Source organism: Panthera onca, chromosome D4, assembly GCF_046562875.1.
Source record: "Panthera onca isolate mPanOnc1 chromosome D4, mPanOnc1 haplotype 2, whole genome shotgun sequence".
Taxonomy (NCBI): domain Eukaryota; kingdom Metazoa; phylum Chordata; class Mammalia; order Carnivora; family Felidae; genus Panthera; species Panthera onca.
Window position 1 is genome coordinate 80357179 of NC_138351.1, and position 25896 is coordinate 80383074.

General features: G+C 47.3%; 1 protein-coding gene across 3 annotated transcripts in view; it reads right to left on the reverse strand.

Moving 5' to 3' along the window:
- The window catches only part of CDK5RAP2 (CDK5 regulatory subunit associated protein 2), a 170555-nt gene that overhangs the window by 89944 nt on the left and 54715 nt on the right, over nt 1-25896 (reverse strand). For 2 of the 3 annotated variants that reach the window (XM_078436550.2, XM_078436549.2), the window contains 3 exons: nt 20901-21119; nt 5656-5826; nt 2032-2169 (listed from right to left, as the gene is read on the reverse strand). In XM_078436550.2, the coding sequence (XP_078292676.2) occupies nt 2032-2169; nt 5656-5826; nt 20901-21119 (528 nt within the window). The remainder of the gene's footprint in view (nt 1-2031; nt 2170-5655; nt 5827-20900; nt 21120-25896) is intronic. The other variant, XM_078436551.2, reaches the window with a different exon arrangement.

Genomic DNA, 25896 nt, shown 5'->3' on the forward strand with positions numbered 1-25896 from the left:
ATGAATAAACTTTAAAAAAAATTTTTTAATAAAATAAAATACTAAGGCATTGTGGTAATTTAAACATCACCAGCATCTACATGTAACAGAAAATGAAATGATGACTCTTCACTTGTGATTCTACGCAGTACAGACAGCGCCCAGCCCAAGAAACCAAAAAAGCGGGACAGCTGATCAAACTAGTGAGATTAAACTGGAAAACACTCAGCCTGTTCCACACACCCATAAACGTTTCGTTCGACACTTAGACACAGTTTATGTGACTAAAACAGGATTCGACATAGCAAAGTTCGATGAGATGCGTTCAGGTCAGTGAAGATCTGTCCGTCTAAATGCCCAGCATCACCTACGTGGTGACAGGGTCAAGAGAAAAATCCTGGCCTCCAGTCTTCTGACCCAGCCCAAGGGGTCCTCGACACTATGCTGGTATTCCCATCCAAGAGAAACGGCAGAATGCCAGTCCACCAAGGGTCGGAGGTAAGAAAAAGCCCCCACTGTCCAGTCAGTGATGCCCCCCGGCCCAGGGCTGACCCTGAACCTATCCACAGTGCAAAAGCTAGTATTGGCTGCCAAACAACTCCTACACCAGCCGTAAAACGACCCGATTCGTCCTCCCAACCACCCCAGGTGCCCTGGCCCCTCCCCTAGGGACCTCTCCAGAATCCAGTAACCGCAGGGTTGGTACCCACACCAGAGCAGGTACTCCAGCCCTACTGCCCGAGTCTGATCCGATGGGTGTTCCCGTGCTGTACCGGTTGTTAATTATTGTGAGAATCACCCTTCACAAAACCGCACGTCACGATCAGAGCCATTCATCAGGGAGCTAATTTGCGTAAGAGTTCTCTGTCTTCTGAATGTATGAACTTAATTAAAGCCAGGTTTAAGGGGAAAAAAAAAACCAAAACCTTGGCCTACAGTGAGCTCCTCTCCTTTCCTACATCTGGCTGCCAAGTTGCATCACATGCAAGCTGGGGGTCAGAGCAATCTGTATGTATGTCACACGAACCAAATCATTTCTTCACTCAACAAACATTTGCTTACTGGGCCACGCACCGGGCCAGGCATCGGGATTCACACACGAATTCCAGTCCCCTACCCTGAGGTGCCATCCGTGGTGTGTAAGGGCCTGGGTAAGGGGCATCACTCGGGTGTTATGGTGATGGTTATGGGTGTTATGGGGATCCCATAACACCAACACGAGGATGGGCGTGCAAAGTGCTGAGCGCCAGGGAGGAAGAGGAGACGTCACTGCTAAGCAGGGGCAGGGAAGGCGACACCACAGGGGCTCCTTTAGGGATGTTTAGGAGTCACCCAGTAAACAAGGACACAAAAGCCACTCCAGGCAGATGGAACAGCACGTGCAAAGGCACAGAGAGAGGCACAAACACGGCACTTTCAGGAATCTGCAAGAAGTCAGCTGTAGTTAGAGATGATGGCAAGCAAGCTGAGGCCAGACCAGGAAGGAGGGCCTGCTGGGCCAGTTTTCGTGTGTATTTGAACAGGAAAATTTTCTTAACACAGAAATTACATACAGAGATTACATAGCTCTTGAGAGGTGAACCCTGGGACAGCAAATACAAGGCTCATCTTTTTCTTTTTTTTTTTTTTCCAATTTTTTTTACAGTTCATATTTCGGGAGAGAGCACGTGAGCGGGTTTACAGAGAGAGAAACCCAAGCAGGCTCCGCACTGTCAGCACAGAGCCTGAAACGGAGCTCCAACCCACGGACTGTGAAATCATGACCTGAGCTAAAATCAAGAGTCAGATGCTTAACGGACTGAGCCACCCAGGCAACCCCTAGGCTCATCTTCAACGAGCTGTGATTTACCAGTTTCCTGAGTGTTGCAAATGCCAGTGCTCAGCTAATGGACACTAATCTGTAAGGCAGACAGACTAAGAACCCTCCCCGTATCTGTTAGAAGCTCAATTACTGGCAAGAAGGCACTGGAGGGGCTCTAGATGAGAGCAGATATATATGTGTCGGGAGAGAACGTGAATTCACGTGTGACGTCTGCCTCCGGTCAAGCTTACCTCGGAGAAGAGCCGTTTGCATGGTGACCGCCACAAAGAGCACTTTTCCGGGAAGTCTTCACTCCTGACCGTGAGATCCTCCCCGGTCTGTGAATGACGGTTCTGCTGGACTGCTTCCGAATCTTTTTCACTGAATTTCTATGGAAACAAATCGTGAGGAAGTTTTCATCAAGAAAAAAAAAAAGTCTTCGTAACAGATTGTCCAGAACTCTTGAAGGGAAGATATTTTATTTTTTCTTCACATTATTTTCCTCGAAAAAATTTCCATCATCCCCAAATACTAGGCAATCACAAAACTGTAACGCAGCCAGCACCCCGAGGAGAAAAGCAGCCCGCGGGCACGGCACAGGCAAGGTGGTGGCAGTCGTTACAAAGCCCTTCTCCCCACCACCGAGATGGCTGCCCAACGGGTGTGGAGCACCAAGCCCAGGCCTGGCCCCATGGGACGGGGTTCCCATCCTGGGTCCCCCTTGGCCAGGGCGTGACCTCCGGGTCTGCTTCCTGCGATGATAGAGGAAGTGTTTATTGCAACCCAACAAAATCCCGTCTCTCTCGAAACATCACAAATTTGACCAAACTTGAACCATCGATATCCGCAAGGAAACTGGACTTCGGGAAGAAAAACTGCAAAGCGTTCTGAGGTGTGGTCACAGATGAAAGCATCCTCGTGATGACGCACAACACAGTCCCCCTCATCGACCCCTTCAGAAGATCTGGCATTCGACAACACAACAGGACTGGAGACCGTTTCTCTGATCTCGTGGCCAAGTTCAAGCACGGAATCTATCTCTAAGTGTTTAAAACCTAGAAACTCCCTAGCTAGGGGTCTGTCCACTCTGGGTCAGAAATTAAGGACGAGAACCACCTCTCATTCCTAAGAACCTATCAGACTTACTTCATCATGTCAAGCTTTTATGAGAAAGGAGATCAGCACAAACATGAAAAAAACAGAGGCACTTTTTCTTATAAAAACCTCTTTAACTGTCCCAGGAAAAATCAGAAACCAAATAACCAATACTGAATTTCTAGACTTGCTATAATACAGCTGCGCTTGAAGTAACGCTTTTCATTTTCCTTTTTTTAAAAGTCCAATTATACATATACGCTGTGTAACAATCAAACAGCACAGCACGGCTTACAGGGAGAACGTCAGCCCCCACCTCTCCTCACCTCCGGGCCCCACTCCCAGGAAAACACAGCTTCCAGCCCCTCGGCTTCTTCCGCTATTTATATTACATTCCTACTCTCCCGCGGCCTGACTTGTGAAAGTAACATGGGTCTCGGCTCCTACGGCGCAAGTTCAGGGATTTGGCTCTTACATCATCTGCCTCCCCACCTCAGCACTTTTCCTGATAGTTACAATTTCAATTCAAATGACAGTCCGCATTCACAGCATCATGACCACACAAATACTGTCCACGACTCACCCACGTGGCCCTCCCGTGAGCACATCTCCTTTCGTGCTTGTTTCTCTGCTTTCCTTGGAATCAGTAACAAGTGCTTTGCTCTATTTGTCCACTTAGTTCATGAAACTAAATTAGGTACTTCATGTAAATTCATCTCTAAACTCTCTAAAATAACTTTCAAATGTCTCTAGATGGAGCCAGACACACCAGGTAAGGGAAGGGCTCCGTTTCTGTTTCTCGGAGAAAGCCCAACGTGGAGGCCCTCTCTCGAAAGCACTCAAATACAAGCTCTCTGCACCCTGGCACTTCTGGTCACCACAACCTAGGAAAATCCCCTACTTGCTGGATCCCACGTCTCTGTCCTGTTCAGTTAGCTTCTCATTTGTATGGATAGGGTCACTGTTCAGGAGTTCCCTGCAAGGGGGTACCCTGGAGGCATAGGATTTTAGGCACCGAATGCCAGAAAACGCCTTTGTCTGCCCCCCTCTCGCTGCCAGCTCAGCGGAGTACAGAATGCTGGGCTGGACGTCACTCTTCCCCCACACTCTGAAAGTGCTGTTCTCCTGCCTTCTGGCCTCCGGTGTTGCTGCTGAGACCGCTGATGTTATTCCGAGTCTGGGTCCTTTGCATCTCGCTCTAGAAGCCTCTCAGAGCCTCTCTTTATCCCCACGTGCTACTATTTCACAAGGACGTGCCTTGGCAGTGTGGGTCACTCACGACTCATTGTGTGAGAGACGCAGCAGACCCTGTTGAGGCACAGGTGTTGGCCTTCCGCTCCGGAAGCTCTCCTAATACTCAGGTTTTCCTTCCTCTGCTCTGCCTTGTCCCATCTTTCGGGACCTCCTGTTGGCCAGAGATCAGAGCTCCTGAGTCAGGCTTCTACAGCTCTTATTGCTTCCCTCTCATTTTCTCACCCCTGTTTGTTTCTTTGTTGGATTCTATTTTCTGGAAAACTCACTCAACTTTATCTTCCAGTGTTTCTAACTCTCCTGTGAAACTTTTTATATCTGTAATCACACTTGCAATTTCTAACAGCTCATTCTTCTTTTCCAAGTATCTTTTATTTTTCAGATCCTGATCTTGGCTCCTATCTAAAGAAGTTATAGTATAGAGCCTCTGGAGAGCTGTCTGGTCTGCTTCACATCCTCCGGTTTCTGCTGCCTCCACATAGCTTTGTGCTGTCTGTCTGTCTGTCTTTCCTCTTAGACACTTTTCTCCTGTTCGGGGAACTCAGGCCGTCCAGCTACCTTGAAAGGTAAAAGTGCTCAGAGGCTCTGAGTGTGGAAAGGGCAGGGCAGTGCAGGCTCGTTGTGAGAGGACCAAGTGGGGACTTGCTTGTCCTGCTGGAAGACCCCCGACTGTCTTTTCTCCCCTCAAGGACACTCATGCTGGGGATGTAGGCTTCCACTCCCTCCTCGTTTGCATCCAAGAGACCCACTCCTGCCTTCAGCCCTATCTGGTGACCCCCAGGCCAGAGCTTCTCTGGTTTAAGTTCAGCAGGGAGACGGTGAAGAGGACGCGGTCACCGAACTGCCCAGCATTCCAGCCAAATCTCCTGGTTACAAAGGGACCAGGACCCTCATCTGCCTGCTGCGCTTCTCTGGGTTCTGTAGGGTAAACCAGCTTGCTTCTTATTGGCACTTATTTCACTTTTGAGTGAAAGTAATAAAATCACCCAAAGGCTCTCAGTCCTGTGGGCTTGTATCTTTCACCCCTTCACTGTCATCTCAACAAGGCTCCAGTAGGAGGCAGAGTTAAATGCCCATGGTGAGTCCAGCTTGGCTTACCTGTACGCCTGCACTAAATCAAAACTTCACTATACGATCAAGCAAGAGGGGTACTCCACGACAAAAAGGGACAGTTAGAGCAAAAGCACAGAGTCAGAGGCCACGGTGCACGTCAGGAGCAGCAGGCACTCACAGCGGAAGGACCTCGGTGAAGCGGGCCGGCCTCTGGAGCAAAACAGCCCAGGGCCTCAATCGCGCTCTGCCGCTGACCAGTCGTACGACCCAGAATCAGTCCCTTCCCTTCTTGCTGGTGGCTGGCGTCCAAAGGACATAAAGAAAGCTCTGATGTGCTCTGACATACAGCAGCGAAGGCTGTAATCATTTTTGCCAGCCTTATTTTTATATACGCATTTCTGCAAAAGAGTTTTTCAACAAAACGACCTATGGCAAGTCAACAGATTTAAACACAAAAGAAAAAGAAGCTTTGGTACCCGAAGCAACAAGTCCTTTGGATTCATACTTCCTGTTAGACTTCTGATCATCTGCTCTTGACTGTGCAATTTTTTATTGCTTTCACTCAAAAGACTCTTGTAACGATTCTCCACGGCCTTCTCTCTCTCATTCACTTCATCGCGTAATTTCTCAACTTCATTCCTAAGGTCCTACCAAAAGGAAAAGAAAAAACAGAATTTATTTCACAGATTTCAAGGGGACACTCCCTCACCTGTTTCCACTATATGAGAGCAAGCGAACAGATGTGTTTAACAAACATGCGCTTCCTTCTCACAGAAGGTCTCGTGAAAACCAGCTTCAAAAATAAGCTGAGGGGGCGCCTGGCGGGGGGCTCAGTCGGTTAAGCGTCCGACTTCGGCTCAGGTCATGATCTCACAGTTCGTGGGTTCAAGCTCCGTACCAGGTCAGCTTGGGATTCTCTCACTCTCCCTCTCTCTCTGCGCCTCTCCCAGACTCGCGCACTCTCTCTCAAAAGTAATAAACTTAAAAAAAAAAAAAAAAAGGAATAAGCTGAAATTTGGAAAAAGCTTTATGCACATTCATCACATTATTTATAATACCGAAAACCAGAAAGAAATTAAATATCCAACAATAGGGAATTAATTATAAACAGTATGGTATAAAAAAAAAAAAAAAAGCACACAATTCTGAGGAACACCAAACCAGGATACTATATAATATGATGCTGATTGTTTCCTAAATGCTTACACAAAATATTGTTAAGCCCATGAGGAAACACGTCAAAATAAGAACAGTATACCTAAACAGTGGGATTGTGGGTGACTTTCAACTCATTCTTATTTTTCTGAGTTTCTAAAATCTCTAAATAAGTCTATATTACTTTCCTGATCAGGGAAAAAAAAATTATCTTCAATAATGACATTCACAAGTAACATGGAAAATGCTCGTGTTATAATGTCAGGGAGAAAACCACAAAACCAACAGTCAACAGCGTGATTATAACTACCTCAGGATATACACTATTTGTAATACTGAAGTACTATTCATAATAGCAAAAAGCTGGAAACACCCAAATATCCACCAGTGAAGGAATAAACTATGGGACATTCTCACAATGGAGCACTCAGAACCGATAAAGAAAAAAGAATGAGGACTCTAAATACGCTGCCCTACAGTAATCTTCAGAATATACTGCTCAGGTGGGGTTCAGGAGGACCCCAGGAGGAAAAAAAAAAAAAGAATGTATAGCATACTGTCATGTATTTAACTATAAAATAAATCAGATGGTTGCCAATAGGGAAATAAAAGAGAACATGGTAGAAGGAGGGAGAAGAACTCATTTTACAGATGTGACACTCGAAGCCGTTTAAATGTTTAGGTAACTATTTGAAAAACAACATAAAAATCTCCTAAAACCAGAAGCACAGCAAACAAACAAACAAATAAATCGAACTGTATATCAAGTTGATTGCTTAGCCAAACAGGGAGGAGTTATTTCAGCAACTTAAAAGCAGAGTAATTTATATGCCCCTAAGTGGGGTACTTCTCCAAGGACACAAGGAACCACTGCAGAAAATCTTACACTGTTTGAGTAATCGTGCTGGAAGCAATATTTGTATTGTTATTCTGAAACTGTGCATGTATATATACACTTATTAAATAAGTAATTATTAATGTGATGAGAACCAAGACTACGAGCCTAAGTGAAAACCAATACAAATACAAAAATAAGTACAAACATGTCTTTGTAAACATGAATTCTAACTATCAAGAGGAACTTCTACTTTCTGCGATTTCCTTCCTTTCACTGCGAGAGCCTAAAATCAGCATCCTCCCCGGCATCCAGACTGTAGTCTTTAAATACCATTTCCCACCAAAAAGAACCAGGGTGCTCAGAACACAGCCCCTAGAACAACATCAGCAGCAACACCTAGGAATGGCAAATGCAATAAACAACCAGAATAGCACTCAATAAATATCTGCTGGGAGGACGGACGGATGGATGGATCGACGGACGGACGGATCAGGTAGATGGGATGCTCCCCATTTTATGAATGGGGAAACAGGCTCAGGTAAAGTTATTTACCCACAATCATGGTCACCAAGGGACAGCACCCGCCTGATGCCAGCTCTGGTTACCAGCCTCTCAAGCTCACTTCCACACTATGACCAGGGTCTGGATTTCTTTTGAAATGATCCCCATCCACCTACAGTCATCTGACACTTGCTCGTAGAAACCTCCTCCTAGGGGCGCCTGGTTGGCTCAGTCAGTTAAGTGTCCGACTTCGGCTCAGGTCATGATCTCGCAGTTCATGGGTTCGAGCCCCACATCAGGCTCTGTGCTGACGGCTCAGAGCCTGGAGCCTGTTTCAGATTCTGTGTCTCCCTCTCTCTGACCCTCCCCGGTTCATGCTCTGTCTCTCTCTGTCTCAAAAATCAATAAACGTTAATAAAAAAAAAAGAAAGAAAGAAACCTCCTCCTAAAAACTGGATCATAGGGACCATAAAATCTTGTGTTAAGCCAAAAGGTACATCTTTAAATTCACAATAAGTTTGCCCGCCATCTCGGAAAGGTCATCCTGAAAAGATCATGCCTCCTTTTTAATCTTAAAATACTTCTGCATCATGCTAAGTCAAAAGTGTACACCATTTACATGCATAGTAATTACTGGTCCACTTACATCATTTCCTTGATTCCGTTCTCTCCGTCACGTAAACACCCCCATCAGACGCATTATTTTAATGTCTGGTTCAAGTTCTAGTGTCTATGTGCATGTACAGCAATTTACTCCGCTCTCCCGTTTCATTTGCTGATACAATTTTAATGCGGGTACCTAGATTAAGAACTTGCATGTTTTAAGTGAGAAAGGTGACCAATATGCCACATTTCTTCCACATGTTCCCCAAACTAACAGAGTTGACCACATGAAAATGACCTGTTCCAAAACCCCACAAAGGACATGTAACTGGGTCATTCCTCAAGATTAGAGGTGCTTAATCTGAGGTCCACTGAATGGGTCCCCGGGAGCCTATGCAAATGTGTGTGTGTGTGTGTGTGTGTGTGTGTGTGTGTGTGTGTGTGTGTGTGTTTGGTGGTAGAAGGCCCTCAGCGTAAATCAGAGTCTCAGGGAAAGTCAGGACACCAAACAGGATAAAGCATTTCTCTTATTATAACCATTTGTAATAGAAACTACTATTTACCACGCACCCGCCTTGAGCCAAGCATGTGCCAAGGCCCTTGGACATAAAACATCCTGAGCCCTGATGACTGCATACATGGTAAGTATTGAGTCCTGTGTTTATAGAAAGGAAACCAAGGCTCACAGAGGCTGAAAGTTGTTTATAGAGCTTTACAACGAGTAAGTTCTAGTGCTGAAATTCAAACCCAGGTCGGTCAGACCCCAAATTCTGTGCTCTCTCTCACCCAACCGCACCTCTGTTAAGACCAAAGAAATAGAAAACCACTCTGGGACACCGGCTGCCACTGGTCAATAATTCCAACGCCCCAAGCTAATGTCACAGTTTCTCAAGGACTCGGGATTGACAAAACATCCAGCCTGAAAGCTACGCCCTCCTGCTAATGAATGGGGCAGGACCAAGGACCCTGGACCTCACGCGAAGAGCAGTCAGAGAAGGCTTGAAGTAAAAGGCCCGCTGCAGGGAGGGGGGCACGTGTGTGCTGAGGTGGCCTTGAGGAGGAGCAGCTGCCATGGCAACACAGAGGCGCCGACAGGCTCCTGTGCTCGGCACCAGTGGAGTTATAATAAATGTTTAGGGGAGGCATGGAGACGGCATGTCTCGCCTGAGCAAAACAATCAGAACCGAAAATTGATAATCTTGGGTGGTTTCCCCAAACCTCTTTCAATATCCCCAGGCTGTGAAGATAGGCAGAAGTAGACTCGAATCCGGGCTCTACCGCTAACTAGCCGTGTGACCACAGATAGATAACAAAAATCTTTGAGTGTTTCCTTTCCAGTAAATGGGGATAACGGTACAGGCTCCTAGGGTCCCCGGAGGGTTAAATGAGAGAACGTGCGATGGGTACCCGGCACAGCAGGTGCACAGGAAACGACACTACGTCATCTCCCGCCCTCTGCACGCATATCCTCCAGGCGGACCTCTACTCCCAGGTTTCCTCCTGTGGCCACAGCATCACCACCCACCGGGCCCCAGATCCCGCTCCTCCCCCTGGCTCTCACACACACCTTGACAGGTGACTCAGGCCTGAAGGGAGAGCCCAGCCTCCGCGCAGAGCACACGAGAGATGAAGGGTGAGTATGTGGCGATTTTACGTGGACACGAGTGCCCAAATCCCGCTCTGCCAACTACCCCTACCCCCAACCCCCTGGAGTTCTCACAGGAGCTGAACCAACCACAGACTGGGAATCAAAGTACAAGTCTGTGAAAATGGCCTACCCGAAGCAGGGCTTTCTGATAAAACACGGCTGTTCTGGGTTTTGCTTTTTGAAGGAGGAGGGTACACGCAGCTCAGGGGAGCCATCTGCCCAACAAGTGCCAGGCCTGGTTAGGTCTGCAGCAAGAAAGCTAGGGAATCTGGAACCTGGGTTCTTGCCTTAAGGGAGAGTAACCCACGCATCAGCAAGGCTGGCCCGGTGAACCGGGACTCTGAGTACCCGGACAGTCCCCCGTCCTCCCTTGAGGAAGTATTAAGGGGACAGGTAGAACCGGAAGTACTGGGGAGAAAAACGTCCTCCCTGCTCAGCCCTCCTCTCCCTCCACCCCCCTGCCTCTGCCTTCTTCAGAAATCAGCTCTCAGCTGCTCAAGCACAACAGCTTCCTAACTGGTCTATCTCTGCGTTCACCCACCAAATCACACACACACACCCCGATCATTACATCTCTGCCCAGGACCCCGCAGTGACCTCGTGCTAACTGCGGAATGAAGCCACCTTGCTTAACAAACCTTCGTCCCAGGCCCCCTACTTCCCGCCACGGGCTCCAGCCTACCTTGTAGCCTTACCTCGCCTGACCACCTGTCCCTCTCCATCTGGAAATAGACAGTACAGCTCCCCCCAGTTCTGCCTGGAGACAGCATGCTCACCCTGCAAGGTCCATTCCCAGTGCCATCTCTTCCACGAGGCCCTCCCGGACTGCTCTGGCCCTCAGCGATCGTCCTCCCAAAACACCACCCACCACCTTTCTCTGCAAACCTCTACAGCGTTTAGGACAGTGATGGGCCCTTTACAACCATCCCCTCACGCCGCTCTCACAACACCCCTGTGGGCAGATGCTCTGACCCCACCCATTTTACCAATCAGGAAACAGAGGTTCAAATACACCAGCAACTTACCCAAAGGAAAAGGTGGCGGAATCAGGATTTAAAGCAGGTCTATTCACGTTCTTTTCGCTAAACCACTAAACCAATGGTTTTTCTCTTTTTTTTTTCTTTTTTAGACAGAGGGAGAAAGAGCACATGCACACACATGCATGCACACATGCGCACACAAGTAGGGGAGGGGTGGAAGGAGGGAGGGAGAGGGAAAGAGAAAGAGAGAGAGAAAGAGAATCCCAAGCAGGCTCCACACTGAGCACAGAGCCCAATGAGGACCTTGATCCCTCATCCCTGGGATCATGACCTGAGCCAAAATCAAGAGTCAGACAGTCAACCGACCGAGCCATCCAGGTGCCCCCACACCAGTGGTTTTTCAAAGGGAGCCCAGGAAGCCCGGGGATTAGCAAAACCCAAGGCTGGCCCTCGGCATCCTCTAACTGCACACTCCTGGGCCTTCCTCCAACAACGGACCCGGTTGGCTTGGGGATAAACACGGAAATCTGTATTTGATTTTAGTGCAAGAAGCCACTACCCTGAGGAACCTGCAGACCCCCTCGGGTGCACCTGTCTTACTTGCTTCTGGACCAAGAGACAGGGAAGAGAGTCTGAAAACCCCTCTCCCGTACCAGACCACCACCTTGCTTTCCAGAAGAGAGCTGCCACAGGAGGATCTGCGTGCAGTGACATCAACCGAGTGGCCTCACTTTTCACCTAATGGGCAATTTTGCTTAAGATGCGCAGGTGCGCTCTGGACCAACACTGAGCTGAGCGTCGCCTTTGCGTATCACAGGGAGAATGACAGAAAAAAGAAGCGGATTATTTTAAAAATAAAATATGCCTATAATCTTAGAATCACATTAGAAATGAAAAGCCAGGCCCTCTTACTTCCTTCTGCAGTCAGCTGGTTTGTTTTATCTCCGGCCAGATGGAGAATGAGAAGGTTCTCATCCATCAAATTTCCACCTTCTCGGGTTTCGCTGTGAGAAAGCTTGTCAGAGTGCTCAGTGGTTACCTTTTTCAATACACAAAGGAAACTTCTCCAAAATCTTAATGAGGTATAGGAACCCAGTGATGTAAGAATTTCCAGAATTAGCATGAGAGAGCGGCGTCCAGCCCATGTTCCGAAGCCTTGTCGCCCCTGGGGGCGGCGGAGGGTGACATGGTGGGGGAGGGGGTGCCCGGCCTCCCACCTCACTTCTCCCCGAGTAGCCCTGCCTTCACGTTTTCTCTCCAGAAGAGCTACATCTGAACAAAGAATTCATATGCTTCAATGAATGAATAAATGGACAGACGGAAACTGCTGGAATGAGCCAGGCTCACCACAGAGATCTGACACACGCATGTGGCACTGTGTGGTCCTGGCTGCGGGGACTACAAAAGTTCTGAGCAAGGAACTCAGTGTGGCTTTCACCAGGAAGCTGGCTGGGCGGGGGAGGGACGAAGGAGTCAGAGTTCAAACCGGGCAGGGGTCAAGGCCCAGCTGAGTCACTTAACAGCCATCAGGCACCACCGCTCTCTCCAACCCCAGCCGGGGTGTGATGGAACGTTCCGCCCTCTCCTCTCTGCCAGCCACTCACTGTTCTTCTTTGTGCCAGGCTCGTGCATGCTCCCCAGGTGTCCACACAGGCTCTCCCTTGACCAGCAAACAGGTACTCAGCCTTCAAGTCTCCCCTCCAAACCTCCTCCTCGGTGAAGCCCTCCCCACTCCCACCCCTGCTCTTAGTGTAGATCCATGCTCTGTGCTCCCAAAGCGTCTGGCCCATCCCCCTACCCGCACTTATCTCGCTATATTTTAATTAGCTCTCTGTCTGTGTTTCTAGTTCTCTGCCAGATTCCTTTGGAGACTGTGTCTGATTTGATTCAGTCCTGTGCTCCCAGCGCCCAGGACAGAGCCTGGCACAGAAATTATAAAGTAAGAACCAGAGATAAGGGAAAGCCTTTCTGTCTGTGCCCCCAGAGAGACTACAGCAATTCCACGTGAAAACTGATGGGAACAGCCTTTTACACCAGCCTCCACAGCAGCCCCGTGCACAAGCCACTGAGGTACTACAGAATCCGTCACTCGAAAAGGGTTCTGCCCCCCTTCCTAGAGGGATCAATCAGCTGGAAAGGAACAGACAAGCACTTTCTTCAGAGGAGAGGTGAGTGTTGATCAAGGAAGAAATTTACAGCTTTGTTGACTTGGCTGGTAACCGGGCAGACCACATTTATTAGTCAACAGTGTCCATTAGATTCTAGTGGGCAGTGGTTTGTCATTTGAAGTCCTGAGCCAGCACCTGCCACACAATTAAAAGCAGGAAAAGAGGAACGAGGAGGAGTCCAACACATCTGCCTCTGCGTGCCAGGAACCTCTGCTTTCTCATGCATTAAATGTTACCATCCATTCATTTAATCCTAAAATAGGTATAATCAACCCCATTTCAGGGGAGAGAACCTCAGCTGAGAGAAGTTAAGCAACTGACCTAGAGGTTTAGAGCTAAGTACCTGCCAAAGCCAAGATTCGAACCCAAGCCCAGCACTGTTGCCCACTGCTCCCAAGATACCGACTCGAACTGCCAAGTTTCTCGTTCCCAGGGGAGTGGCATCATCTCCACCATCAGAACAGCTACTACTCACTGATCGTTTGTGACATGCCAGGTGTTATGCTCGTAAGTGCTGTCCCCGATCTCAGACAATCCTTACAACTAAGCTCTTCTTCTAAGAAGAAATGGACCCCACAGTTTGGAAAGGCAAAGTTACTGGCTCACGGTCCAAAAGCGAGCCAGTGGTGGAGCCAGAACTCAAACCTGGTTTTGACCCAAGTCTCTGCACTCAGCCTTTTTCTTTTTTTTTTTTTTTTTTAATTTTTTAATATTTATTTTTGAGAGAGGGGGTGGGGGAGAGGGACAGAGAGAGAGGGAGACACAGATCCGAAGCAGGCTCCAGGCTCTGAGCTGTGAACATAGAGCCCAATGTGGGGCTCGAACTCACAAACCGTGAGATCATGACCTGAGCCGAAGTCGGACCCCAACCGACGGAGGCGCCCCATGCACTCAGCCTTTCTTAAGAGTGGCTGGAATTTGCAAAGACAGGACTTCCTCAAGCAAAGGCCATTTAAACTGCATATTGGTCTACAGGGACTCCAACTCAGAATCTTCCCACCCGATTGCAACAAAAACGAGGCAAGGGGAGCTCTGATTCCTGAGTCACACTACTTCAGGTCTGTGGTCCTAGCCCTACCCAACCAGCCTACAGACACTGTCTCCAAATGCCATGTTTTGACTACGGATCACAAGAGACGCCCTGAACGCTGTCATAATCTCATCTGGAGCTATCCATCAACAAACGCATGTGAAACCAGAGGGGTTCAGGATGAACTACCCTGAAATTAAACCTGCTCCTGTCAAAGCACATGGGATTAGCCAGCTGGGTGACGGGTACAACTTTAATTAGATTTTTGGGCTTTAGCCAGCAAATGCATCCCCACAGAGCTAAGTGCCCAGGTACTGAAGCACACACTTGTCAGAGTAGCGGATGACAGGTCTTGTAACAGATGAGAGCATTATGAGACAGTCTGGGGAATACAGCTAAACCAATGTCTCATATACGTTGCTTATAAAGGAGAAAAAAAAGACTAGCACTTACTCCTTTCCCCCACCCACCCCGAGCTGCATACAGAACACCTGACCCAGAAAAAGCAAATCTAAAATAAAGGTAAATAAAGGTTTACCTCTCTCTATCACTTTTCAACACACACACACAGACACACACACACACACACAAGCACGCATGCATATGCACACACACGTACACACTAAAAGGAGAGGCTTAAGCCTCTGGAGCCAAATGATATACCAAAGTCAAGGTGTGAGGGCAAGGATGCAACAATCCGAGCAGCATTCCCGTTATAAACCACAGAAGCCAGGACACTTACAACATCACAGTTAAGACACCAACTGGGGAACACCAGGTTTGCTGGTGTGTATTTTGCCAAGACCTCCTGAACTTCCTGGTAGGGATGTGGCTCCCTCTGGTGGCAAGGAGGTATAATACAAAGAAGTGGCTCTCTCTGGGAGACGCACCTTTGGACCTTTCTGGTTGTGGAAAGATTTCAAAGGAAAAGCCAAAGCTTGCATTCACCAGGGCCTACCAACAGTGCCTGTGCCACTGCGAGGACTCATTACACGTCCCTTGAATAAACAAACAAACGCAAATTATAACGTGTGCCGAGTCGACTGGCACTGGGTCACCGCAATCCCAGGCAACTGAAACAAACGTGACAAAGTGACTCTCATGGTCGAAGCTCGCGGGGCCCAGGCACCTTCTGACACAGGGAACTCCTACGCCCCAGACCCAAGCCGCCTGTTCAGACAGGTATCGTCTCCCTCTGAAGAGCTGAACAGCAAGCACACTGAGACAGCAATTCACGTGCAACGGATGGTTTGCCCACATCCAAAAGATAACCGGTCAGCTTTCCATCAGAAAGAATTCAGGGGATGCTGAAAACAACAACAACAAAACCCAGTATGCTTGACCGTGGACCACGGCAAAGGCTCTGAGTCAGGACTCGCCTATAAAAAGGGCTGCAGCATTTCTCACTGAGCTTGGAGTTCCTGTCTAAGAAACGAGTATAATGGGGGGTGCCTGGGTGGCTCAGTCAGTAAAGCGCCCGACTTCAGATCAGCTCATGATCTCGTGGTTCATGAGTTCTAGCCCCGCGTCGGGCTCTGTGCTGACAGCTCAGAGCCTGGAGCCTGTTTCAGGTTCTGTCTCCCTCTCTCTCTGCCCCTCCCCACTTGTGTTCACTCCCTCTCCCTCTCTCTCTCTCTCTCTCTCTCTCTCTCTCTCTCTCTCTCTAAGATAAAGACATTTAAAAAATCAAAAAAAAAGAAAAAAAGAAACGAGAATAATGGGAAACAGCTGGACCATCATCCCAGGGACTGGAAACCATGTCCGAGCTTACCGACTCGGGTGACACTGACGTGGCCCTGCACAGAACTGCTTCTACTGAACGGCATAGTGTCAAAGACCCTATCCTGCTCGAGAACTCCAGAAACCCACCAGAGGCAATACCACTCCCAGGCCTGAGTCCCAGCAGAAGCCGTGCTCTTATCTCAATGTGTTCATCTTCAGACACTGAAGACCTTGTACCCGAATTTCCCTTTTTTTTTTTTGTTTTTTTCCGAATTTCCCTTTTTACTTTCGCTGCCAGGAGCTGCCAGCTGAACTTTAAGCCCCACCTTTGGTACCGTCACAGGTATCGCGACGTGCATTTCTCCTCACTCTGCTTCCATTTTCCTACTCCCCCTTTTCGTTCCTTGACCTTAACGCCTTTATCTGTATCTTTGATCTCATTTTTATGACTCTCCGTAAACCTCTGAAAATGTTTCTGAAACACCAAAGGGAATAAATCACAATTTTTAAAGCTCCAAATAATACTTCAGAATACTTCAAACAGGGCATTCCTGTTTTGTGTCCCCAAATACACCATCCGCTTTCATACCCCTGTGCCTCGGCCCTCTCTACAAAACCCTCCCTTGCCTATCTATTATTAACCTTTGTTTAACTCCAACTTCAGAACCGGTTCACAAGTCGCTTTCCCCAAGAGCCTTCTCTGATCCTGCGAGCCGCTTCCCTGCCCTGTGCTCCCGCGGGACTTTGTTCATACCACTGTCGTGGAAGTGTCCCCCCGCCCAGCCGAGGGTCTGCACAGTGTTCAATGTGGCTGAACGCACGGATGGATTCCTCTCCTTTGCCAGGGCAGAAACAGAGGCCCCTACAAGGTCTGCTTATTTGTTGGTTTGTTTCAATCCGGAAGCAACAGCAGGAGCAGCTGGTGAGTGAATCTAGTTCATTAAAGAGCCTGTTAGAGAACAAGCAGACAAGACACGCCGGGCCGGCAGGTCCTGCTCTACGTCTGTATTGAACACCCCCTTCATGCTCCCCGGACTCTCAACAAGCCAGCACCCTGACGTCCGGTGTAAAACATTCACAGGAGACGGACACGGCCGAATTCTTCGGCCGTAACCAGAAGGTAAGCAGAGATGCCACTGTGATGCAATACATGCACAAAAGGAAAGAGTCCGTGGCCACATCACCTCGCCGGACACACACATATGACCTGATGCAGGAAAGGAGTCAAGGCGAGATGCTGGAAAGCTCGGGGTCACGGCCACGTTCACCTGAGGTAAGCGTTTAGCGTGCACTGTGGTTGTTCAGGTCTGAAGCAAAGCAGCCCTCTTCTCTGGGTAACTGCCCAGCCCTCCCAAGCACGTGCCTCTGAGGAGGCCGTCCGTGGCGGGACTCACACGCACACGCGCATGCACACGTACACACTGCCGACAAAGAGCGGGCACGTGACCCACGCTGGTCTGGGCCTCTCCATACCTCACCCCTCCGGCCATCCTGACAGGGAGACAGCGGGGGCAACGGAGTGGGAGAGTCCTCCTCCCTCTTATGTAATAAACCGGGACTATGTGACCCCAGCAGGAGGGCAATGATGGTCCAACCACCTAGAACTGGAGGATGCAGACGTGAGAGGAAGAAGCCGGCTCTCAGGGACCAAGATCCGGTCCCCACAGTGTGCCAGGGTCTCTGTCCCTCCAGCACTTTAGTTATTACACAAGGCAAGAATTTCCTCTTTTTGCCTAAGTCAGCTCAAGCTGGATTTCAGTCACGGCAGAAAAACCCCTCCCACCCCCAGGATGCTCAACCCCAATCCCTCCTCTCACTGTCCCCCTCCCCTTCCTTTCGTCACCTAACACTCCCCGCCTCCTCACACAGATGTGCAGGTGCTACACAGGAATACATCTGCTTACCAACAGCCGCCCAAAATTCTTTCAGAAGCACCAAGGTGTACCTGAGTAAGTGCTTTACGGAACCACCAAGGTCTGACGGCAGAGGGACAGGTGAATAAATTACAGCATCTCCACCTGATGTAATATCACACAGCCCTTTCAAATGTTTACCAAGAGTGGGTTATGAGATTAAAAAATTACTTATTTTGGGGCGCCTGGGTGGCTCAGTCGGTTAAGCGTCCGACTTCGGCTCAGGTCACGATCTCGCGGTCTGTGAGTTCGAGCCCCGCGTCGGGCTCTGGGCTGATGGCTCGGAGCCTGGAGCCTGCTTCCCATTCTGTGTCTCCCTCTCTCTCTCTGCCCCTCCCCCGTTCATGCTCTGTCTCTCTCTGTCTCAAAAATAAATAAACGTTAGGGGCGCCTGGGTGGCGCAGTCGGTTAAGCGTCCGACTTCAGCCAGGTCACGATCTCACGGTCCATGAGTTCGAGCCCCGCGTCAGGCTCTGGGCTGATGGCTCAGAGCCTGGAGCCTGTTTCTGATTCTGTGTCTCCCTCTCTCTCTGCCCCTCCCCCGTTCATGCTATGTCTCTCTCTGTCCCAAAAATAAATAAAAAACGTTGAAAAAAAAAAAAATTTAAAAAAAAAATAAATAAATAAATAAATAAATAAACGTTAAAAAAAAAATTTTTTTTTTAAAATTACTTATTTTATAGAGAGATGTGTGTATGTGTATGCATGTCCCCAATCCAAATTCTACTGAATGAACCTTTTATAATGACAGTGAGGGGTGGAGGGGCTGAGCTACTTTAAGTGGAAGTTATCCAGTGAAGGAGTAAGAACCATGAAAACCGCACCTCTATCTGGCCAGTCTTTGCCTTACCGCACACAACTCAAACCCTACTTCTTCTCGTTCAACTCATGTCACCTCCTCCTAGAAGGTTTCCCGACTACTCCATCCCACGGGGATCTTCTGCACCGACTCCCTGAGCTGCATTAATGAGCTCTGGATTTTAAGCTATTTTGCATTTTATCACAGATAACATTTCCATCTCCCTTTGGAAAGGATGAAACTTTCAGAGACCATGGCTTATATTTCCATCAACATCTAAAGCAGGGACATCTGGTGTTCAAGAACACGTGGGAAACGCTTCTTTTAACAACATGCAGTAAACTGGTATACTCCAAGGTCGCCGGTGGCAGCATAAACTGGGCCAGCCCTTTGGACAAACGATTTGGCAACATGATTAACTAGCATAAAATGTTTGTAGCATCTGACCTAGTAAACTCACTCAAATCCTAGGAATTTTAAGGGAAAACACCTTTACGCCCAAAGACGGTTATCGTGGCATCATTTAAACAACCAACACGGCGACAGAACAGGAAATGATTATGTAAAGCATGTGAAATCTGTTCAGTGAAGAGTATGCATCATTCCACACGGTCACTCTGGGCCCCACACAGTATGGGAAGATGCCCGTGATAAAGTAAGGGATCAAAGGACCCAGAGCGGCGCCCAGCTGCACCAAGGTCTGAAGGGTGACACTGAACACCAAAAAGTTACTGTGTCAGGCTGGTGGAACTGTAGGTGATGTTTTCTTTTTCTAAATTTCCATTACTGTTCCCTTGATGTTCATTAATATTTGTGTTAAAATACACAAACATTCATATTTCAATTCTCTTGTCAGTGTTCACGTTAGGATTTCAAAGCAGGGGATCCGGACGTCCGTGCCCACAGCAGCCACTGGAGAACTCAACTGTAGCACCTGTGGGCTCCCCTGTGAGACCGCCACTCTAATGACTGCCCACCCGAGGTCCTGTGCCTGCCCGGGGTTCCTGTGCAGGTTATTCATTTGACCAGAGTGTCAATGATCACTCAGACTCAGACCCTATCCCACCCAACTGCACCCAGGCAATGCATCTGGATGTGACTCTCAACACGCTGAATACTTAAGTTGAAATGTAACAAATTTTCGGGCACCTGGGTGGCTCAGTCGGTTAAGCGTCTGACTCTTGATCTCGACTCACGTCATGATCTCACAGTTCGTGGGTTCAAGCCCTGCATCGGGCTCTGTGCTGACAGCCAGAGCCTGCTTTGGATTCTCTCTCTCTCTCTCTCTCTCTCTCTCTCTCTCTGCCCCTCCCCCGCTTGCTCTCTCTCTCAAAAATAAACTTTAAAAAACATATAATAGAAATTTTCAAAGATAAACTACTTTATGCCTACCAAATTCAGAATTTTTTATTTTAAATTTTTATTTATTTTTAATGTTTTTTAATGTTTATTTTTTTGAAAAAGAGAGCGTGAGCAGGGAAGGGGTAGAGAGAGGGAAACACAGAATCCGAAGCAGACTCCAGGCTCTGAGCTGTCAGCACAGAGCCCAACGCGGGGCTCAAACTCGTGAACCGTGAGATCACGACCTGAGCCAAAGTCAGCCACGTAACCGACTGAGCCATCCAAGTGCCCCCCGAGAGAATTTTTAAATGCTAGCATCCAGTGCTGAATAAATACATAGTCTTTAAAAAAGGATCACTCTAACACACAGAAATCGGACATAATCATTCTGGGAAAAAAGTTGCATATATCTATAAAATGATGGTAAAAATATTCATACTCTTTGACCCAATAATTATGCCTCTATCAGGAACTAATCAATGGAAAAGTCTTTAGATACAAGGATGTTTGCTACTGCATGTTATAAGGCAAAAAAAAAAAAAAAAAAAAGAAAAAAAAATTGTGTAACAACCTAAATGTCCTACATAAGGGAGTAAATAAACTGCAGCACATCCAAGTGATGAAATATTATCCTCGTACCGAAAAACAAACAAACAAAAACATGTTTCTGAAGAGCACTCATAACATGGCAACACACCAAAAAGAGAACACCGAAAAAAGCAAAATACAAAACTGCATTTTCAGCCTGATGCCAATCATGTGTGCATGTGACTATGACTGAGTGAGCAAGTGTGTGTGTGTGTGTGTGTGTGTGTGTGTGTGTGAGAGAGAGAGAGAGAGAGAGAGAGAGAGACAGAGAGAGACAGAGAGAGACAGAGAGGCAGACTTTCTAGGTGATGAGATGAGGAGTGAAACATTTTCTTCTTTATGTTTTTCAGACTTTTCTACGTCTTCCACAAAGAAGATCTCCCTGAAACCAGCAACTGCCAAAGAGCCCGGCCCGCCCACGCCGCTGCCGCTCACGTGGATGGTGCGGTCCCCTCTGCTCCTCTCGCGATGGGCCTCCTCCAAGTCCTTCTCCAGTCTCTCTCTCTCCTGCTGCAGGCGGCTCAGCTCCTGGGTCACCTTCCTCACGCTCCTACGCAGTCGGTGGTTCTCCGCGCTCTTGTTGAGGTTTTCTGAGCGCAGCTGCACCAAAAGGGTGGCCTTGTCTAGCAGAGCAGGCTCACAATCCTCAGACCCCTACAAGAGGAGGGAGAGAGGGGAGACGAGCGGGTTTCTGGAGCGCACTAAACAGACTGCCTTGGGGTGGGGGGAGAGGAGTTGAGGAAGGAAAAGAAAAAGATGGACATAACCTCCAGGACGCAAAGCACAACTAACATGAAGATTTTGAAATAACACAGAGTAATGATTATGTTACGATGCTGATGTTAAGAGGGGAAAGGCTACAACCGGGTAAAAGTGCTGTGGTTTTTTTAAAAGACTGCAAGGAAAAGCACAGAATGTTAACAAAAGCTGGATCTGGGTGGGTACATAGAGCTGATTTCTTTCCTTCGCTTCTTTCAAACGTTCTGAGGTTACTGAGAATGTTCCTGTTACAATGGTTTAAAAAAAGAAAAACAACTTCATCGACTTGTTTTTACCAGGTAGAAAATGAAGAGTGCCACGTGACAAGCAGAGACAGATTCAAGCCGGCAATGCTCATGGAGCTGAGCCCAGCTCAAACCCAAAGTCATCTGGAGAAAGAGAAGTGGTCAGCATGGCAGTCCAGTGGCCACCTCGAGGAGCTGCAAGTTCAGCAGAGTGCAAGGGCTACTTGTGTCCAGAACATCCTTACTTCATTAATACACAGGTTAGTAGAAAAGAAAATAGGGGGCCTGGGTGGCTCAGTCGGTTGAGCGTCCAGCTCTGGGCTCAGGTCATGATCACACGGTTTGTGAGTTCGAGCCCCGCGTCGGGCTCTCTGCCGTCCGTGCGGAGCCTCTTACAGGTCCTCTGCCTCCCTCTCTCTCTGCCCCTCCCCTGCTTGAGGTCGCTCTCTTTCAAAATTTAAATGAACATTTAAAAAAAAAAAAAGGGGGGGTGCCTGGGTGGCTCAGTCGGTTAAGCGACCGACTTCGGCTCAGGTCACGCTCTCGCGGTCCATGAGTTCAAGCCCCGCGTCGGGCTCTGGGCTGATGGCTCAGAGCCTGGAGCCTGCTTCCGATTCTGTGTCTCCCTCTCTCTCTGCCCCTCCCCCGATCATGCTCTGTCTCTCTCGGTCTCAAAAATAAATAAACGTTAAAAAAAATTTTTTTTTTTTTTTAAAAAAAGAAAGAAAATACATATGGGATTATCAAGCCTTTGAAAAAAATACTGTAACTCACCAATAATCAAACAGAGCAAATGAAAACAAGGTTTCATTTAACAAGACTGTTTTAATGAGAATATCCAGTGCTGGCAAACTTACTATGAAGCAACACAATTAATATTAACTTTTCAAGAACTGACCGAGCATCCAGCAGCCAAGAAATACACTGGCAGGAATGTAAACTGATGTGACTCCCTATGGACATACTATAGATAACAAGTGTGTGTGTACAGGATAAACATGTTCACACTCGTCCCGATGATTCCATTCCCAGGACTCAATCTCACAGGAAGAGTCCAAAATATAGTGTAAGGAAAAGCCTTATGCCCAAAGTCCATCCATCACAGACTTACTTTAACAGGAAAAAAAATAAGAACCTAAACTGATAACATAGGAATATTCCAAGCCGTAATGTTATATAAAAAAAACAGAAGACTACATTGTGAGTCCTTTAAAAAATAAAATCTATGCCGAGGAGAAAGCAGAAAAAGAAAAACATCAAAATGTTAATAGTGGCTGGGAGATTTCCTGATTCCTTTTTTTTTTTTTTTTTCTTTTTTTCCCTTCTTTCTGGTCTCCTGAAGGAAAATTTGAAGCATATGTAATACTTACAATCAGGAGAAAATAAACTTTCAGGGTTTTTATTTTTTTTACTGTTTATTTATTTTTGAGAGAGAGAGAGAAAGAGAGAGAAAGTGGGGGAGGGGCAGAGAGAGAGGGAGACACAGAATCCCAAGCAGGCTCCAGGCTCTGAGCTGTCAGCACAGAGCCCGATGTGGGGCTCGAACTCACGAACCATAAGATCATGACCTGAGCCAAAGTCAGACACTTAACCGATTGAGCCACCCAGGCGCCCCATAAACTTTTAGTTTTTTTAATCTGCTCTTTAGATTAGACTAGGGCTCACGATGACGAGCTGTCAAGGGCTGTCAAGGCCACAACGCAGACTGTGGAGTAAAGGTACTGGCCCCAGCTTCTTGGCCTTCCCAGGAAACACTGCTAGTTAAGCCCTAGTTGTTAGGAGAGGTGGGTGGGCTGCAACCACAGTTCATCAGGGAGAGGCGGGGCTCTGCTGGTCCTGGGCCCCCACGGCCTAACCATCTGCTCCAATGCTTCCCCACTGCTATTCAGGACCCAGCAACAGAGACTGAGGGGGAGCCCCATTCACATTTCAAAGTGGGTTTTATAGAGGTTCTATTTCACTTTCCTTTAAAGTTAAAATTTTTAAAAAGAGTGGGAAACCTAGGTCACAAGACACCCCACCCCCCCCAAAAAAAGTATTAGCAGGGGATGCCTGGGTGGCTCAGTCATTTAAGCATCCAACTCTTGATTTCAGCTCAGGTCACGATCTCACCATTTCATGAGTTCAAGCTCCGAGTCGGGCTCTGCATTGGCAGTGCGGAGGATGCTTGTTATTCTCTCTCTCTCCTTCTCTCTCTGCCCCTCCCCAACTTGTGCTGTCTCTGTCTCTCTCAAAATAAATAAACTTTAAAAGAAAGTATTGGGGGGGGGGGCACCTGGGTGGCTCAGTCAGCTGAGCGTCTGACTTCAGCTCAGGTCATGATCTCACGGTCCGTGAGTTGGAGCCCCACGTCGGGCTGTATGCTGACAGCTTGGAGCCTGGAGCCTGCTTCAGATTCTGTGTCTCCCTCTCTCTGCCCTTCCCCCACTCGTGCTCGCTCTCTCTCTCTCTCTCTCTCTCCCTGTCAAAAATAAATAAACTTTAAAGAAAAAAAAAGTATTGGGAATAATGCGTATTTAAATAAATACAAAAAACAAAAGAAGATAAATAATGATGGGAAAAACATTCAAAGTGAACAATCTTCAGTTACCTTTTATTAAGCACTGATTACACATGAGGAGCTAATCCAGGCACTTTTGAACACATCATACTCTATTTCTCGTATCAACCCTACAAAGTACATATTAAGTAATGTCCCCATCTAAGTAACTCAGGCTCAGAACTGTTATCAGACCTGTCGTCAGACCATAAAATGATTCCATCTGGGATTCAAATGATTCCTAGGTCTGTGTTCTTTCCACAGCACTATCCTGCCCTGCCCATTCCAGTGCAGATTCCAATAAATACCGATAAACTAGCAAGAATTAAAACAAGAAGGCTGAATTCAAGGAGGGGAAGGTTAGAGACAGGAATGCTAATTAGAAGCTTGTTAAACACAGGCCAGCAATGTTGATGATTAAAATAACAGTTATTATAGGGGCACCTGGCTGGCTCAGTTGGTTGAGTGTCCAACTCTTGATTTTGGCTCAGGTCATGATCTCAGGGTAACGGGACTGAGCCCTGCGTCAGGCTCCTCGTTGAGTGTGGAACCTGCTTAAGATTCTCTCTCTCTCTTTCTCTCTCTCCCTCCCTCCCTCCCTCCTTCCCTCTCCCCCCACCAGTAATGCTCTCTTGCTCTCTCTCTCTCAAAAAAAAAAAAAAAAAGATTAATAGTTATTATAGAGTGATGGACATTCTGTGTCCAAATGATAACAGAGCCTGTTTAAAAAATTCAAATCCATACTCCCATAATAAAGATACTTTTCATGTTCAATTTTGCTTAAATGGCCCTTTGAGACACTTTTGAAGAGTTTTTTTTTTAGCTTTTTCTGCATGACACCCTGCTTTCTGAATTCAATGCCATCAGTCAAGTGCTTAACGCAGGTGGCAAACATTTGGCACAATGAGACAGACATAGTCAGAAACTAGAGGCCAAGTATCATATTAGACAAATCACACTTCCCCGCCCGGCAGAAACATGATGAGTTTAATAAAGAGACAGTCGCAGAGCCCAGAATTCAAAGACCAGTTCTAGCTCTATGACTTGGAAGAAGTTTCCTGAAGTTCAGTTTCCTCATCTGTGAAATCTCGATTTCACGGGGTTGTTGTGAGGGTTAAATACGATAAAGTATTGCTTCCGTGAGTGCAAGATAAATACATCCAGTTTCCCCTCTGCCAGCACCTACTCCACTGTATTTCATTCCCAATCAAGAGATAATATGGAGAATTTCCTCCAAATGAAAAGCTATTTGCAGAATACCATTAGCAGAATTTGAAGAACTGACCAAAGTCACTACCATATTTTTGTGCCAGAAGATTATACCACCCACCTTAAGGATGCATTAACGTTTACTGAGTGACTACTTGCGCCCAGATACACTTTCTTGTGTAATCCTTGTAAGGATTATGTGACCTAAGTGTGATTATCCGGATTTTACGATGGGTAAGCAGGCTGGTAGAGCTCAAATATCTCACCCGAGGCTACGGACGTAGTGAAGAACAGAGACAAGGTTCAAATTCACGTCCTACCCCATGTTCGCCCCAGTAAAAATAATACGGTGCATACGTACAGCAGACTACACGCAGCTGTTTAAAAAGGTAGTTTAAAAAGCATAGGAATAAACACACGAGTGCATGTCAAACTGCTGACATCTGAACAAGGTGCATACGTTGCACCAATGTCAGTGCCCTGGCTTCGATACTGTTACTAAAGTTATGGAAGACGTCACCTTTGGGAGAACCAGATAGAGTATAGAGAAATCTACTGTACATAAGTCTACAGTGATTTATATACATATACACACAAATATATGATAATATATACAAATACATACAAATGTATGATAGGAATATTAAATGAAAAAAGATTCTAGAACAAAATATGTATT